Here is an 18514-nt window from a genome sequence, read left to right as displayed (position 1 = left end):
AATGGGAGCATTTGGGCTCCTGTGACCTTCTACTATTGTCTTTATGCTTTTGAGCACTTCCTTAATATATGGACCACAATATGCTCTAGGCTCATCTAGTATTTTCCCTACACCGACTCTGGAATTAACCAGTTCTCCAAAAAAGACTCCAAAGAGTCTTGGTTCCTTTAACTGTAGAATGGTATTTAAAAGCTAGGTGTGCTAACTGCGAGACTGTTTCTAGCCTAAGAGAAAAGAACAAAAAAATTTATCTACGTATATGCACATATCTGTATCTGTACAACTATTTTAAAGGACCGTTTAATGTATCACTAAAAAAAGGGAGAGAGCTGCCAATTAGACTATGCTACAGGCTTCCCTGATGGCTCAGGTGGTAAAGAATTTCCCTGCAATGTGGGAGACGGGTTCAATCCTTGAGTCAAGAAGATTCCCTGGAGAAGGGAATGGCAACCCATTCCAGTATTCTTGCCTGGAGAATTCCATGGACAGAGGAGCCTGGCAGGCCACTGTCCATGAGCTTGAAAAGAGTCGGACACGACTGAGCAACTAACACTTCACTTCATATCATCAATGTAGATATTATGATGTGAAAAAATCTGCACTTTAAAATCAAAATACAAAATACATGCCCAGATCATCTCCCGAAAAACACTCATCCTGTTCAAAAACTTTAAGGGCCCCTTTTATTATTATTTGATTCCATTGTTGCTTCTTGCTCTTACTTCCCTACTCAAACATAATTTCAGAAACTCAAAACTCACACAAATTAAGACCCAAGTCCTCGTGCTGAAATGTAAATTCCTTGACAATTTTGGTCCCTATCTTTCCTGAATTTCCTCTAATTAAATGTTATATATATGACTTTGTGGTAGAACATTTAGTAACCATAATTATTTAAAAATCTAGAAATAAGAAACAGTGATAACAGATGGACAAATATTTCTCAGTTGACTTTTGTATCAGTGATAGATGCTACTTTGTCACTTTGTTTCAGGCATATCATTCGTAAACAGCACAAGGCTATTCCCTCCCGGCTCACTTACATACCTTGCTGGACTGAGTTTTCTAGACTATATGCTGTTCAGCTGTTTCATTGTGTGAAAGCTATATATGCCAGTTTTATTCTTCCAGTGACTACACTTATATTTTTAAACACATACTTACATTTAAAAAAAAAAATCTGGATTGCACATTTTTACTTCTCTCTGCTCTGTCCCCATTTTATGTTCAGATTTTTAAAAAAAAATTTTCATCTTTTTTTAAAGAGACTTTTATTCAGACTTAGCAATGTCTTTTTTCCTTCCCTAACCAAATCATATTAAATCATCCTTTCTGCATTTATTCTTCTACTTCCTAGATAGAATACAGTTTTTAATAATTCTTTCAAAAAGGTTTTCTGTTTTAATCAGAAGTATAGTTGCCATACAATATTATATAAGTTAGAAATATACAACATAGTGTCTCACAATTTTAAAAGGCTATACTCTCTTTACAATCATTAAAAAATATTGGCTATGTTGCCCGTGTTGTACAATATATTCTTGTAGCTTATTTTATACTTAATGGTTTGCACCTCTTAATCCCCTATTCCTGTATTGGTCCTCACCTTTTTTCCCTCTCCCTACTGGTTAACCGTTAGCTTGTTTTATCTGTGAATCTGTTTTCTGCTACATTCACTAGTTTGTTGTACTTTCTAGATTTCACATATAAGTGATAACATACAGTATTTGTCTTTCTCTTGACTTATTTCACTTAGCATGATGCCAAGTCCATCCATTCTGCTTGCAAATGGCAGAACTTCAGCCTTTATATGGGTGAGCAGTATTCTACTGCTGCTGCTGCTAAGTCACTTCAGTCGTGTCCGACTCTCCGCGACCCCACAGACGGCAGCCCACCAGGCTCCTCCATCCCTGGGATTCTCCAGGCAAGAACACTGCAGTGGGTTGCCATTTCCTTCTCCAACGCATGAAAAGTGAAAAGTGAAAGTGAAGTCGCTCGGTCGTGTCTGACTCTTCACGACCCCATGGACTGCAGCCCACCAGGCTCCTCTGTCCATGGGATTTTCCAGGCAAGAGTATTGGAGTGGGTTGCCATTGCCTTCTCCTACGTATTCTTTATCCATCATCTGTTGTTACACGCTTAGGCTGTTTCTATACCTCGGCAATTGTAAACAGTGCTACTATGAACATCAAGGTGCATATCTTTCTGAATTAGTTTCTTTTTTAAAAATATGTACCCAGGAGTGGAACTGCTGGATCATATGGTAGTTCTATTTTTAGTTTCGTTGAGAAACATCTATACTATTTTCCACAATGGGTACACGAATTTACATTCCCAACCACAGTGTGCAAGGGTTCTCTTTTTTCCATAGCCTCGCTTACATTTGCTTTTTATGTTCTTTTTGATAATAGCTGTTCTAACAGGGGTGAGATGCTATCTCACAGTGGTTTTAATTTGCATTAACCTGATGATTAGTGATACTGAGTATCTTTCCAGGTGCCTGTGGCCCATTACATTTCCTCTCTGGAAATACGTCTATTCAGGTCTTCTGCCTATTTTTAAAATCAAATTGTTTTTCTGTTATGAGCTGTTTATATATGTATGACAGTTAACTCCTTTTCAGTTCTATTATTTGCATATACCTTTTCCCATTCAGTATGCTGTCTTTTCATTTTGCTGATGATTTCCTCTGCTGTGCAAAAGCTTTTAAGTTAGATTAAGTCTCAATTGCTTATTTTTGATTTTATTTTCTTTGCTTTAGGAACCAGGTCCAAAAAAGTACTGTTGCAATTTATGTCAAAGAGTTTGCCATGTTTTCCTCTAGGAGTTTTTATAGTTATCTGGTCTTACATTTAAGTCTTTAATCCATATTAAGTTTATTTCTTTATATGGTGTTTGGGAATGTTCTAATTTCATTTTTTCCCATGTACCTGTCCAACATTTTTAACATCACCGAAGAGGCTTTTTTCTCCACTATATATTCTTGTCTCCTTGGTCATAGATTGACCATAGTAGGCGGGTTTATTTCTGGGTTTTCTATCCTGTTCCAGTTATCTATGTTTCTCTTTTTATGCCAGTACCATGTTTTTTTTGATGCTTATAGCTTTGCAATATAATCTGAAAGTTAGGGAGTAACTGATTCTTCCAGCTCTGTTGTTTCTTCTCAAGATTTTTTTGGCTATTTGGGTATTTTGTGTTTCCATAGAAATTTTAAAATTATTTGTTCTAGTTCTGTGAAAAATGTCATTGGTATTTTGACAGAGATTGCACTGAATCTGTAGACTGCCTTGCGCAGTACAGTCCTTTTAACAATATTAATACTTCCAATCCAAGAACATGGTATATCTTTCTATCTGTTTTTGTCACCTACTATTTTTTCCATCAGTGTCTTAAGAGTTTTCCAAGTACAAGATTTTCTACCTCCTTAGGCAGGTTCATTCTTAGATATTTTATTGTTTTTGATGCAATGGTAAGTTAGATTATTTCCTTAATTTCTCTTCCTGATAGTTTGTTGCTCATGTGTAGAAATGCAACCAACTTCAGTATATTAATTCTGTATCCTGCAAGTTTACTGAATTCATTGATGAGGTCTAGTAACCAGTTTCCTGGTGGCTTCTTTAGGATTTTCTATGTATAGTATTATATCACCTGCAAACAGTGATGGTTTTATTTCTTCCTTTCCAATTTAGATTCTTTTATTTCTTTTTTCCATCTAACTGCTTTGGATAGGATGTCCAAAACCATACTAAACAAAAGTGGCAAGAGTGGACATTTTTGTCTTATGCCTGACCTTGGAGGGAAGGCTTTCAGCTTTTCATTGTTGAGTATGACATTAACTGTGGATTTGTCATACACGACCTTTATCACATTGAGGTATGTTCCCTCTATGCCTACTTTCTGAAAAGTTTTAAAATCATAAATGGTGTCAAATTTTATCAAAAGCTGTCTCTCTATATCTACTGAGGTGATTAGATGGTTTTTATTCTTCCATTTGCTAATGTGGTATATCACAGACTCAATTGCAAATTTTGAAAAATCCTTGCAACGCTGGGATAAATCCTTCTTGATCAAGGTGTTATGATTCAGGGAAGATCTTTTATTGCTCAACTTTCTCTCTGAATGTTTCTGCACATTCTTGAATTTCACCAAGATCTTGCTCAACACCCATTCTTTAATTCTTGAAAATGATTTTTATACTATTTCTGTAAAAACTGTTCCCTTCTATTGTTTCCATCTGGAAATATGATTAGATGTATTTAGAACTGATGACTGTCAATATATTTAAGTTTCTTTCCCATTTTTCCATTTTTCCCTTTTCACATTACATTCTGGGAAAGCTCTTTACTTGATCTTCCAGGGACCAAGATGCTTTTTCTGCCTGTTCATTAATTTTACCAACTAAGATTTCCAGTTGATTTTTAGGGATACAATCTCTTGTACTTCTCTCATGTTACACTTCAGTTCAGTTCAGTCGCTCAGTCATGTCCGACTCTTTGCGACCCCATGAATCGCAGCACACCAGGCCTCCCTATCCATCACCAACTCCCGGAGTTCACTCAAACTCACGTCCATTGAGTCGGTGATGCCATCCAGCCATCTCATCCTCTGTCGTCCCCTTCTCCTACTGCCCCCAATCCCTCCCAGCATCAGGGTCTTTTCCAATGAGTCAACTCTTCGCATGAGGTGGCCAAAGTACTGGAGTTTCAGCTTCAGAATCATTCCTTCCAAAGAACACCCAGGGCTGATCTCCCTTAGAATGGACTGGTTGGATCTCCTTGCAGTCCAAGGGACTCGCAGGAATCTTCTCCAACACCACAGTTCAAAAGCATCAATTCTTCAGTGCTCAGCTTTCTTCACAGTCCAACTCTCACATCCATACATGACCACTGGAGAAACCATAGCCTTGACTAGATGGACCTTTGTTGGCCAAGTAATGTCTCTGCTTTTCAATATGCTATCTAGGTTGGTCATAACTTTTCTTCCAAGGAGTAAGCGTCTTTTAATTTCATGGCTGCAGTCACCATCTGCAGTGATTTTGGAGCCCCCCCAAAATAAAAGTCTGACACTGTTTCCACTTGTTTCTTAACTGTTTTAGTTATTTTATTAACTGTTACTTCAAGTTCTTTCTTTGAGTTTCAGAGACATTCTTTCACTTTGTTGGCTTTCTTCAAATGTTTGCTAACTTCCCAGTGTGCTCATCTTTGTATCTGAAATTGTATCAGATTGTTGCTGAATACTGCATCTGCTTATAAACCCTACTTTTGGCAGAAAAACTGACAGTTAAACTAATAGCTAGCCTATAAGTACTAAGGAGAAGGAAAGGGCAACCCACTCCAGTATTCTTGCCTGGAGAATCTTATGGACGGAGGAGCCTGGTGGCCTGCTGTCCATAGGGTTGCACAGAGTCGAACACGATTGAAGCAACTTAGCAGGCATGCATGTATTGGAGAAGGAAATGGCAACCCACTCCAGTACTCTTGCCTGGAGAATCCCAGGGATGGAGGAGCCTGGTGGGCTGCCAGCTGTGGGGTCGCACAGAGTAAGACACGACTGAAGTGACTTAGCAGCAGCAGCATAAGTATAGTACTAAAGTGAGAAGGAAGTAACAAATAACACACAATGCTGGGCATAATGAATTTGTAGCTTGTTTTCTAGGTAAGTGCTCCCTATTTCTCCTTCGTGTTCGACGAACATGGAGATTGATGCTTCTTTTCAACCTGAAAACTAGCTTCTGCCATCCAGCAACAGATACTGTCATGCCCTTTCTGGTCCAGAACACATTTGATGACCTACGATTGTACTCTTAGGCTTTTATCTTAATGAAATGCTTGCACATGCACACTAGGAGTTGTGTACACAAAGGGTCCTAAAAGAACTCTCTTCATTACCCAAACTATTACCCAACAGTAGGCGGGTACATAAATTACGGCACATTAATTCAATGGAAGATTATATCACAATAAGTGAACTACTACTCCCCACATTAAAAAAGACTGCTTAGTAAACAAAGAATACACTTACAAAACGCAAAACTGTGTTTTTAGAATGTATTTACAGTGTTTTAGAATGTATTAAAAACATGTACCAAGGGAGTTACAACAAATCACAGGAAAGGGTTTATCTTCCAGGAAGGAGGGATTTTGATGTTCTAGTTTAACCTAAGTGTAGGGCACACTTGTGCGTTATCCTTTTTAAATGTATACTTGTTTTACAAGTTCTCCTGAATGTATGGCACATTTCACCATAAAAGAGTAGGAAATATTACAGCAGGTACTCAGACGTTATTTCCTCATGTTATTTAATTTAACAGCTATGAAATATTTTACCTGGTTGGCATAACATTATTTTACTTAAACATTCCCATTTAATTGGATAATAATGCACCAGAAATGTGAAAGTTTAATGGTCTCAACAGAATATACCTCAGGAACAGGTTTATCCTGTCTGATCTGGAACAATGAATGATGGGTTTTTAAGATCTCTTCAGTATTAAGTTACCTGTCTGCTGGTCACTCAGTTGTGTCCGACTCGTTCAACCCCATTGACTATAGCCCGTCAGACTCCTCTGTCCATGGAATTCTCCAAGCAAGAATACTGAAATGGGTAGCTATTCCCTACTCTAGGGGATCTTCACAATTCAGGGATCAAACCCGGGTCTCCCACATTACAGGAAGATTCTTTACCATCTGAGCCAAAATTAAGTGTCCTAAGGCTGCCCTAACAACATATCACAGACTGGCTTAAACAACAGAAATTTATTTTCTCAAGTTCTAGAGACTTAATGTCCAAGATCAAAGTGCCAGCATGCTTTCTGGTGAAAGCTCTCTCCCTGGAGTTTTGTAAGGACACTAATCCTCTTGGATCAAGGACCTGTCCTGATTGATTTCAATTAGCCTTAATTACTTCCTTAGAGGCCCCATCTCCAAATTCATCCACACTGTGGGTTAAGGCGTCAGCCTATGGATATTCAGGAAACATATTCAGTCCATAACACCTTACTACTTTGAGATCATCAGTACTTCTTAGATTATCAACATCCTGGAAATATAAACAGCTGTCTCACTTCAAGGATGCTCTCTTTCCTTGGAAGAGGAAAGGTATGACCTCAGGCCACTACTTAACAGGAAGCAGCTCAGGAAACATATTCCCTGGAGAAGAAAAAGCAAGAGCCAAGTCCCACAGAGAAGAGAGGACTGAAAGTTGTACTAAACTGCAGTCACGCCTCATATCACAGGGTCCGCAATTTAAAAAGAAACTTAATGAAGCTACAGCTGCCTTAGAGAATACAAAAGGAGTATCTGTGGAGAGAGGTTATTCATTTGTAAGAATGGAATGGATAATAATGGAGTGAAGAAGAGACTGCTCATTCCTAAGACTTCCATATTTCCACTGTTGTTGCTGTTCAGTTCCGACTTTTTGTAACCCCATGGACTGCAGCACAACAGGCTTCCCTATCCTTCAACATCTCCTGGAATTTGCTCAAACGGTTGTTCATTGAGTCAGTGATGCCATCTAACCATCTCATTCTCTGTTGTCCCCTTCTCCTCCTGCCTTCAATCTTTCCCAGCATCAGTGTCTTTTCCAATGAGCTGGCTCTTTGCATCAGGTGGTCAAAGTATTAGAGCTTCAGCATCAGTCCTTCCAGTGAATATTCAGGACTCTTCTCCTTTAGAATTGACTGATTTGATCCCTTGCTGTCCAAGGGCCTCTCCTTAGTATTCTCCAGCACCACAATTCAAAAGCATCAATTCTTCGGTGCTCAGCCTTCTTTATGGTCCAACTCTCACATCCATACGTGACTACTGGAAAAACAATAGCTTTGACTATACAGACTTGTTGGCAAAATAATGTCTCTGCTTTTTAATACACTGTCTAGGTTTGTCATAGCTTTTCTTGCAAGGAGTAAGCATCTTTTAATTTCATGGCTGCAGTCATCATCTACAGGGATTTTGGAGTACTGCTGTAAATTATAAAATGTATTTTTTGGTAATATGGATTGAAGGTCAGCACACAAAATGTCTTAAACCTTGAGGTAGTTGAATTCATATATAATGGTATGGATTGATTTTAAGTAAATCACTTTAGCCTCTTATTATACAATTTCTACATCTGTTAATCCCAAGCTAAATGAATTCTCATGATGTAATGTAATGTACTTGTAATGTTGTTTGTGTGCGAGTGTACAGAGACAAAAGTGTTGATATATTTATAAAATGCCTACAGAAAAAATGCTTGCTGATGTTTAAAAATATTCTACCAATGACCAAAAATTTAGTAAGTAATATGACCAACTCACCTTCTTCTGTTGCGTGCAGGTGTGTTGCATCGTTCCCCTGAGAAGTGATGTTGGCTTGGTCGAACTGAAGGGGGCTGCCTATTTGATGTCATCTCCCATGGTCGCATTGGTGGTGAGGGAGCTGGTGACGCTGATGTGTAATCGAAGACTGAATGAGAGAGGCGCTGTCTCTTGGGACTTGGACTATCTTCACTCTGCCAATGCAACAAAATCAATCAACAGAATAAGAGTTTTAAAGGATTTTTGCATTACTATTTACATGCATAGATGTTTAAGTACGTTTACCTCCGAGTGTAAAGGAGGGAAGAGATACACTATTAACTTGAATTAAATATCTTTTTAAAAGATGTGAGGGGTGGGGTAGGAAAGAAAGATCAAATGAAAACATAATTCTTTATTTAAATTCATCATAAAACCAATCAGGTAAGAACAAACATACACGATAGGGTAATCAGCAATTTGTATTGTACTTGACTGAGCATCCCAGGTGGCTCAGTGGTAAAGAAGCCACCTGCCAATGCAGGAGATGCAGGTTTGTTTCCTGGGTTGAGAAGATCCCCTGGGTCTAGAAGATCCCCTGGAGAAGGAGATGGCAACTCACCCCAGTATTCTTACCTGGGAAATCCCATGGACAGAGGAACCTGGTGAGCTACAATCCATGGGGTTGCAAAAGAGTTGGACAGAACTTAGTAACCAAAAACAACAAATGGTACCTGACCACCTCTTTGAAACTCCAATTTTAACTGAAATTCTACTATGCCTTCCCATCAGTTACTTGTTACTCTTTTAGACATTAGTTTGCAGCTGAGAGATCCATTTAAGAGAAGGTATAATTTAAGTAGGCCTGTGATTTGATTCTAAATCACACTTGTCTACCTCCTTATTCCCACTGTTTAAGGTGATTACATTTATTCTTTAAAGCAATTATGTGGACAAAGTAAGATTTACTTAAAACATTAAAAAACAGTCAATCGATTTATTTCATCAGTTCTTAACTAAAATATCGTAAAAGGGTATCTTAGGGAAAGACATTTCAGGTAGATCATGGGAGAGGTGGATAATTCAAAACTTATACCTGTCAATGTTGAAACATAGTCTCAAGCTTTCTTGCTTACTATCTACAAAATTGGTATGGATAACTTAACTGAATTATTAACTCTCCAGGATTCCTCACATAACTCAATCTTCCGATTGAGTCTCACCAAAACTGTCAAAATTGCAAGTTAACAAAGTCTGATGAGGGCCATGTGTTTTCTAATAAGAGCCTCTCCTGTCTCCAGTCTACTCATGCAAATTCTATTTGGGTATCACAGCACTTTGGGGCAGGGAACTGTGCCGTGAGGATGTGGGATCTTAGTTCCCTGACCAGGGATCAAAACCACACCTCCTGCATTGGAGGTGAAGGGGTTTAACCACTGGCTCACCAGGGGAAGTCCCTAGAGCACTTCTGATTGGCACCTGCTGCTAGACAAAAATCATGTTAATATTAGCTAAAGAATACCTGAGGCTACATACTACAACATTAGATTTTAAGATATAAAGCATATAAAACAATTAATTAAACTGATAGGAATGAAGCAAACTGCTTTGGATCATTCTAAATTATTTAGCTGACATATTCACAAAATCATGCCATTTCCAACCTATATAATTCAAATTTGTCATTATAACAAAAATAGAAAGTTTTCAGAACCATATACAAGTTTCTTGTAATTTTCCTCACCACACTAACCTTATTTCTTCCTATACTTAAGTGAAAGTCGCTCAGTCATGTCCAACTCTTTGTGACCCCATGGACTATATATGGAATTCTCCAGGCCAGAATATTGGGTGGGTAGCCTTTCCCTTCTCCAGAGGATCTTCCCAACTCAGGGATAGAACTCAGGTCTCCCGCATTGCAGGCAAACTCTTTACCAGCTAAGACACAAGGGAGCCCAAGGATACTGGAGCGGGTAGCCTATCCCTTCTCCAGAGGATCTTCCCAACCCAGGAATTGAACCGGGGTCTCCTGCGTTGCAGGTGGATTCTTTACCAACTGAGCTTTCAGGGAAACCCTATCCTTAATGATGCTATTAAAAGTATACTTGTTTTAACCCCTGATTTTAATAAGCTATGTTTTGATAATCCTAAAAATCGAAAAATAACCGTTGAAATTTAGATATTCTGATTAAAACAAAATGACAAAACAACTAAGACTTCACAAACTCAAACATGAACTGCACATGTTAGAAGTAAGTGATAGCCAAATTTCATAAAACAGACTTCATTAACATTGACTTTTTAAGGTACAAAATACTAGTGATGTATCATCACTGGCTTTCAATATATATAAAAGGTGAAAGTGTCAGTAGCTCAGTTGTGTTCAACTCTTTGCAACCCCATGGACTGTAGCCCCCGGGCTCCTCTATCCATGGAATTCTCCAGGCAAGAATACTGGAGTAGGTTGCTATTCCCTTCACCAGGGGATCTTCCCAACCCAGGGATTGAATCTGGGTCTTCTGCATTGCAGGCAGATTCTTTACTATCTGATCCCTCATATGTATAACCTGTACCTCAAAGCTTAACGCAAACTAAGACATGGAACTCTGAATTCTAAAAATCCATTGCCCAAATGGAGGAGAATGTTGTTGTTCAGTTGTGTTTGACTCTTTGTGACCCTGTGGACTGTTGCATGTCCCAGAACTCACTCAAACTCGTGTCCATTGAGTCGGTGATGCCATCCAACATCTCGTCCTCTGTTATCCCCTTCTGCTCCTGCCTTCAATCTTTCCCAGCATCAGGGTTTTTCTAATGAGTTGGCTCTTTGCATCAGGTGGCCAAAGTACTGGAATTTCAGCTTCAGCCATCCGTCCTTCCAATGAATATTCAGGATTTCTTTTAGGATTGACTGGTTTGATCTCCTTGTTCTCCAAGGGACTCCCAAGAGTCTTCTCCAACCACAGTTCAGTTGCTCAGTCGTGTCTAACTCTTTGCAACCCCATGGACTGCAGCAAACCAGGCCTCCCTGCCCATCACCAACTCCTGGAGTTTACCCAAACTCATGTCCATTGCGTCAATGATGCCATCCAACCATCTCATTCTCTGTCATTCCCTTCTCCTCCGGCCTTCAATCTTTCCCAGCATCAGGGTCTTTTCAAATGAGGCAGTTCTTCCCATCAGGTGGCCAAAGTATTGGAGTTTCAGCTTCAACATCAGTCCTTCCAAGGAACACCCAGGACTGATCTCCTTTAGGATGGACTGGTTGGATCTCCTTGCAGTCCAAGGGACTCCCAAGAGTCTTCTTCAACACTACAGTTCAAAAGCATCAATTCTTCGGGGCTCAGCTTTCTTCACAGTCCAACTCTCACATCCACACATGACTACTGGAAAAATCATAGCTTTGACTAGACGGACCTCTGTTGGCAAAGTAATGTCTCTGCTTTTAAATATGCTGTCTAATTAGCATATTAGCAGTTGAGGTTAGTCATAGCTTTGCTTCCAAGGAGCAAAACGTCTTTTAATTTCATGGCTGCAGTCACCATCTATGGTGATTTTGGAGCCCACGTACAACAAAGTCTCTCACTGTTTTCATTGTTTCCCTATGTATTTACCATGAAGTGATGGGACTGAATGCCATGATCGTAGTTTTTTGAATACTGAGTTTTAAGCCAGCTTTTTCACTCTCCTCTTTCACCTCCATCAAGAGGCTCTTTAATTCTTCTTTGCTTTCTGCCCTAAGGGTGATGTCATCTGCATATTTCAGATTATTGATACTGAGAAGAATGCTACAGATTCACAAAAATAACCTTAAAAAACTTGGGCTATCATATTTTCAGTGATGTTCAAGTTGTGTGTTAGCATATTCTTATTTTACAACAAAGCTATTACTTTTAAGAATGGAGATGACTGAGAAAATCTCCCATCCCTTCTCTTTCTGTTGTAAAAGGTTCTCAGTGTATAAGAGATAAAGACTAGGAAATAACATGGAAGTGAGCTCATTCACTATGGTAATAAGCCTTACTTTTTCAGTCAAAGTAACAGGAAACCACAAATTGATATTTAGGGACAGGGAATTATTAAAGAGTTTATTACATGCAATGTTGTTTCATATTCCTTATCAATTTGAGTACTCTTTGAAACTCTAACTCAGTATTTAGCATCTAATAAAATGCATAGAGGATTACATCTATCTAACCCCAAATCTCTATAACCAAACATTCTTATTAGAAGTGAAAAAAACCCATAAGAAAGTATTGCATGGTTTCAAAAATAACAAATCAGAAATTGTTAAAATGCTCAATGCCATGGGGGGGAAAAATACACACAAACACACGTGCATATGTACATATATAAACACACATAAAATATATTTATATATCTCAATCAGGAAGCTTTGGAAGATAATGGAAACCTTCCACAACGCAGAACCAGGTTCCAAGTTTCAGATTTAAAATGGTGATTGAAAGGTGCCTCCGACTTCAGCAACTACTAGTGAGCCCTGAGGACTTCCTTCTCAAGGGAACAAGGGGGCAGCTAGAATCAAGAGGTAACATCTCCAGAAACCTGGTCCTCTATCCACCTGGGCCTTAATTAGGACCACCATTCATCTCAGACTCACAAGTAAGTAAGTACAGCATGATTTATGAGTTTCCAACCCTCTTTTATCTCAGACTCACAAGTAAGTAAGTACAGCATGATTTATGAGTTTCCAACCCTCTTTTAAACTTCCAGACTTTCTCTACTTGCCTTACATTTTTGACAAAAGACTAAATTTCTCATTCCACATGTGGTGCTAGTGGTAAAGAACCCACCTGCCAATGCTTGAGACTCAAGAGACGCGGGTTAGATCCCTGGGTAGGGAAGATCCCTGGGAGGAGGGCATGGCAGCCCATTCCAGTATTCTTGCCTAGAGAATCCGATGGACAGATGAGACTGGTGGACTACTGTCCACGGGGGTCACAAAAAGTCAGACAAGACTGAAGCGACTTAGCATGCAAGCATGCAGAAAAAACACTCACTGAATTCTATTAATTAAAAATAAAAGACATGACGATAGCCATCATTTAAAAATCTATAAACAACAAATGCTCAAGAGGTTGTGGAGAAAGGGGAACCCTCTTGCACCGTTGGTGGGAATGGAAGTTGATACAGCCACTATGGAGCATACAGTACGGAGGTTCCTTAGAAGACTGAGACACGTGAAAGCAATTAGAAAACTGAAACACTCACGCTACATAAAGCAACTAGTGAAGAATAAACCCAAAGACAATCCCCTTTCTGTAAACAGTAAGCAGGGGGAACGCTGGAGATGAATAACTTGACATTTGAACCACACAATATGTTTTAAAAATCATCCCTACACATTCTCACTTAACTCTCCACAAACCGAAGTCCTGACTTAAACCACATGCAAATTTATGTAAAATGTGTTTCTATTAGTGAAGATGTACCAAAGACAAGTCAGTGAAATACTGCCTTCGAACTACACAAGGTATACACAGTCCTGTCTTGCATGATTCACACAGGACTTTAATTTTCTTAGTACAGCTTTGATAGTTCTCAGCTCAAAATGTTTCAGAACAAAATCCAACTTCATAACCACTCTAAACCATTCCATCCTCCTGGAATGTTATTTTACTTAAAGATATGGGGGAGAGGGAGGCTTTTACTGTTGTTTTCAAAAGTTACTGCAGCAGACATTTAAAAAAAAAAAATCAGGACTTTGCTTCTGATATGGCCCAAGTTTCCCCCCCCCCCCCCATAAAAGGCCAAAGAACAGAATGACTGTGAGTGCAATGAGTGCTTACAAAGGTACTCTAGTGGTATAACTAATGCGGTCCCCACCATAATGAAGAGGATAAAATACTGTGTGAAAATATTAAATTACTGTATCATTGGCCATAACTACTAGGCCAGCAGCGGCTTCCTGAGTTTAGGGAGGCCTGTTGTGGCTAACTTCTGAATAATTATTAACAACCGAAGTCCTAGATTTTTCTTAATTTTTAATTACACAAAACACCACTGGTTCACAAACTGATTTATCTTGATGCTGTAAATGTACTGTGTTCAAATGCTGTATTTACTTCCATAGAAGCTATAAACAAGGATAAATAAAATAATCTGAAGCATAAATATGAAACCAACAAAAACAGAAAAGCTATTAAGAACAACCTGAAATCAAGGGATCTCTCTGAATTATCCACATGGAGTTGTGCAGACAACTGAAGCTCAAATTAGAAATGTTAATTCAGGAGTTTCTGGTATAACAGATAGATGGTATGTCAAAGAAGTTGCAGGCAGTGACAAACTGCTCAAAATATCAATGATTTATATAGTGAAAAAGAGGTCCAATGCTAAACCCTAAGAAGCTCCAACATTTTATGTTGAGTAGCTGATGAAAGGAGCATGGAGTGTGAAGGTAAAAGCCAGCGGAATGGAGTTTCAAGGAGTCAACTATTAGGTTGATGCAAAAGGAACTGCATCAACCTAATAGTTGATGCAACAGTAACTGCAATGCTGCACTTTTGTTTAATACTGAGACACATTCTTAAATAAATGTGGTTATGTTATATATCATTTTAAATATATCAATATTTCTAAATTTTTTGCTAATAACTTGTAACTTGCTGTTTATATTTATTTCAGACTAGGGAAATGATGTTAGACAAAAAGCAAATTGGAGCGATTTTCTTATTCAAGTTCAAAATGGGTCGTAAAGTAGCAGAGACAATGCACAACATCAACACATTTGGCCCAGGAACTGCTAACGAACACACAGTGCAGTGGTGGTTCTTGTTCTGCAAAGGAGATGAGAGCCTTGACGATAACGAGCACAATGGAAGTTGCAAGTTGACAACGACCAATTCAGAGGATCACTGAAGCTGATTCTCTTACAGCTACATGAAGTGAAGTGAAGTCACTCAGTCGTGTCCGACTCTGTGACCTGTGGACTGTAGCCTGCCAGGCTCCTCTGTCCATGGGATTTTCCAGGCAAGAACACTGGAGTGGGTTGCCATTTCCTTCTCCAGTGGATCTTCCCAACCCAGGGATCGAACCTGGGTCTCCTGCATTGTAGGCAGATGCTTTTACCGTCTGAGCCACCAGGGAAGTCGAGAAGTTGCCAAAGAACTCAACATCAACCATTCTACAGTTGTTTGGCATTTGAAGCAAACTGAAAAGGTGAAAAACCTTGGTAAGTGGGCGGTGATGCCTCATGAGCTGATTGAAAAATCAAAAATATTGTTTGAAAGAGTCGTCTTCTCTTATTCTACACCACCACAACAAATCATTTTTCATCATATTGTGATGTGTGACAGAAAGCGGGTTTTATACAACCAGCTCAGTGGTTGGACCAAGAAGCTCCAAAGCACTTCCCAAAGCCAAACTTGCACCAAAAAAGGTCATGGTCAATGTTTGGTGGTCTGCTGCCATCTGATCCATGATAGCTTTCTGAATCCTGGTGAAACTGTTACATTTGAGAAGTATGCTCAGCAAATCAATGAGATGCACTGAAAACTGCAATGCCCACAGCCAACACTCGTCAACAGAACAGGCCCAACTCTTCTCCACAACATCTGATCGCACATCTTACAAGCGACACTTCAAAAGCTGAATGAATTGGGACTACGAAGCTTTGCCTCATCCACCATATTCACCTGACTTCTCGTCAACTGACTGCCACGTCCTTCAAGCATCTCAACATCTTTTTGCAGGGAAAATGCTTCCACAACCAGGAGGAGGCAGAAAATGCTTTCCAAGAGTCAGTCGAATCCCAAGGCACAGATCTTCATGCTATGGGAATAAACAAACTTATTTCTCGTTGGCAAAAATCTGTTGATTGTAATGATTCCTATTTTCATCAATAAAGATGTGTTTGAGCCTAGTTACAATGATTTAAAATTCACAGTCCAAAACCTCAATTACTTTTTCACCAACCTAATTAAGAGGTCATATAGAATGAGGGTTGAAAAATAGCCACTGTATTTAAACAACATGGAACTATTTCTTTACAATATGATTTAGTATCATTATGGTATATTTCCCTTTATGACAATTTTGGGAAATGTTCCTGTGCTTCCTTTGTTAATTTTCCTTATGAATTTAAGGATAATTGTAAAGTTCTAAAATAAAAATTTTATTTTTTGGCTGAAATTTTTATTATGTCAATGAACTTGTTGATAGACATTTTTACAATAATTAGTCTTCTCTTTCAGAAACAATGTATTTATTTGTATAAATCAACAAATTTCAATCACCTAACTTCAGTAAATATACAGATTAAAGTTGTTATCTAGCTGTATTAAGATGCACACCTGAGAAAAGGGAAACTCTTACAGTATTGGTGGGACTCTAAGTTGGTACAGCCACTACTGAAAACACAATATTGAGTTTCCTCAGAAAACTAAAATTACCATACAATCCAGCAATTCCACTCTGAGGCATATAGGCCTATATCCAGCAAAATTCTTAAGATGATACATTCACCCCTATGTTCATAGGAACACTACAGACAATAGCCAAGACATGGAAACAACTTAAATGTCCACTGACAGACAAATGAATCAGGAAGATACGATTTATATATATATATATATATATATAATATATAAATAAAATGGAATACTACTCAGATTAATAATAATAATGCAATTTGCAGTAACACGGGTGCAACTAGAGATTACCATAATAAGTAAAGTCAGAGAAAGACAAATACCATATGATACCACTTATATGTGGAATCTAAAGTACGACACAAACAAACCTATCTACAAAACAGAAATAGACCCACAGGCACAGAGAACAGACTTGTGGTTGCCAAGGGGGAGAGGGCTGGAGGATGAAATGGGAGGCTGGGGTGAGCTGGTGTAAGTTTTTATATACAGAATGGATAAACAAGCTCCTACCGTATAGCACAGATAACTATATTCACTATCCTATGATAAACCATAATGGAAAAGGATATTAAAAATAACATATATACGTTAAATACACACACACATATATACACACACATTCCTGAAATCAAGGGCTGTGCCACATCTGAAATTCACGTTCTCCACAATGCACCCGACTTTTTAATAAAAGCATACGATCTTCGCTCACAATCACTGCATTGGTTGGTAGTACAGTAACTGCTCGTTTTACTTTTGTTGGATTGTAACTGCTTTACTATGTTAATTTCTGCTGTACAATGAAGTGCATCAACTATATGTATACATATATCCCCTCCTTCTTGAACCTCCTCCCATCCCCCTCCATCCCACCTCACAGAGCACAGAGTCGAGCTCCCTGTGTTATATGAAACTGCTAATTTTAAAACTGTAGGGGGTTGAATGGCAAACAGATGTGACAGAATTTTGGGGGGGTGGGGGTGGGTACTGAAACTAGCATATCTTGATTGTATTGGTTCCACATCTGTATGCTTTTGTCAAAACTCAGAGAGCTGTACCCCAAAAAGGTGAATTCCACTATAATTATGCCTTAATTTTAATTTAAAAAACGACAAGAAACACTTTGATGCTAATTTTAAATATAGGCTTATTTTTATAGAGATGTAAATGTGCTTCTTAAACCATTTTGGTAAAAAAAAAAATTCAAAGCAAGAAAAACAAAACCATCATTTTTATAGAAATGTTCAAAAATATTGGTTAATAGGTTATTTCTTAAGCTGGATGGTAGATTTTTGAAAATTATACATACATCTTCATACTTTACAACACGCATATGTGAAATATTTCATAATTTAAAAAATTTAAAAGCATGTAAAATTTGAAATATTTTGACTAGAAAAATAAGCAAAAAAAGAGCAGAGTGGAAAAGTAATAAACAAGGATAGTGATACAAACTCGGTTAAGTAGTGAAAATAAAAGGTCCAAAAAAGAGATCAAAAATAGGATGAGCTTTTTGTTCAAAGACTGATGGTTACAAACAAGGATCCAGGAGAGTGTTAACACTTGCCTTCACCTCTGTGACCATCCTACTTACTCGTTACACATCCAATTCCACGCTTGAAGCACAAAAAGCCAATCATTTCTTTAACTCCTAGAGAAGGCTATAGGAGAAATGATGTCCTTACAAAAGAGAATAGTTTCAGCTAAAATATGAAGTAGAGGGGGTATTTTAGGGGGAAAAATGGAAAAGGTAAGGTGATTCTGTTTGGAATGGATGGAGTAAAAAGGGAAATTAAAAGTAGAAAGAGCTGGGAGGGAAAACAGCTTGAAGCAAAGCTGTGAGAAAACA

At 38.4% G+C, this 18514-nt stretch overlaps 1 protein-coding gene and 1 non-coding gene across 23 annotated transcripts in view; both read right to left on the bottom strand.

The window, feature by feature from the left end:
* Positions 1-18514, bottom strand: part of RNF38 (ring finger protein 38) — a 129106-nt gene that overhangs the window by 34479 nt on the left and 76113 nt on the right. For 20 of the 22 annotated variants that reach the window (XM_027964416.3, XM_042243248.2, XM_042243249.2 and 17 more), the window contains one exon: positions 8297-8490. In XM_027964416.3, the coding sequence (XP_027820217.2) occupies positions 8297-8490 (194 nt within the window). Of the gene's footprint in view, positions 1-8296; positions 8491-15930; positions 16067-18514 lie in introns of all 22 variants that reach the window. The other 2 variants (XM_042243253.1, XM_042243254.1) reach the window with 1 other exon arrangement.
* TRNAC-ACA (transfer RNA cysteine (anticodon ACA)) lies at positions 15310-15382 on the bottom strand. Its single transcript has one exon. It is a non-coding gene; the product is annotated as a tRNA-Cys (tRNA).

Source organism: Ovis aries, chromosome 2, assembly GCF_016772045.2.
Source record: "Ovis aries strain OAR_USU_Benz2616 breed Rambouillet chromosome 2, ARS-UI_Ramb_v3.0, whole genome shotgun sequence".
In the NCBI taxonomy this organism is placed as follows: domain Eukaryota; kingdom Metazoa; phylum Chordata; class Mammalia; order Artiodactyla; family Bovidae; genus Ovis; species Ovis aries.
Note: the sequence above shows the minus strand (reverse complement) of the source record. Positions and strands in the feature narration are given on the sequence as shown.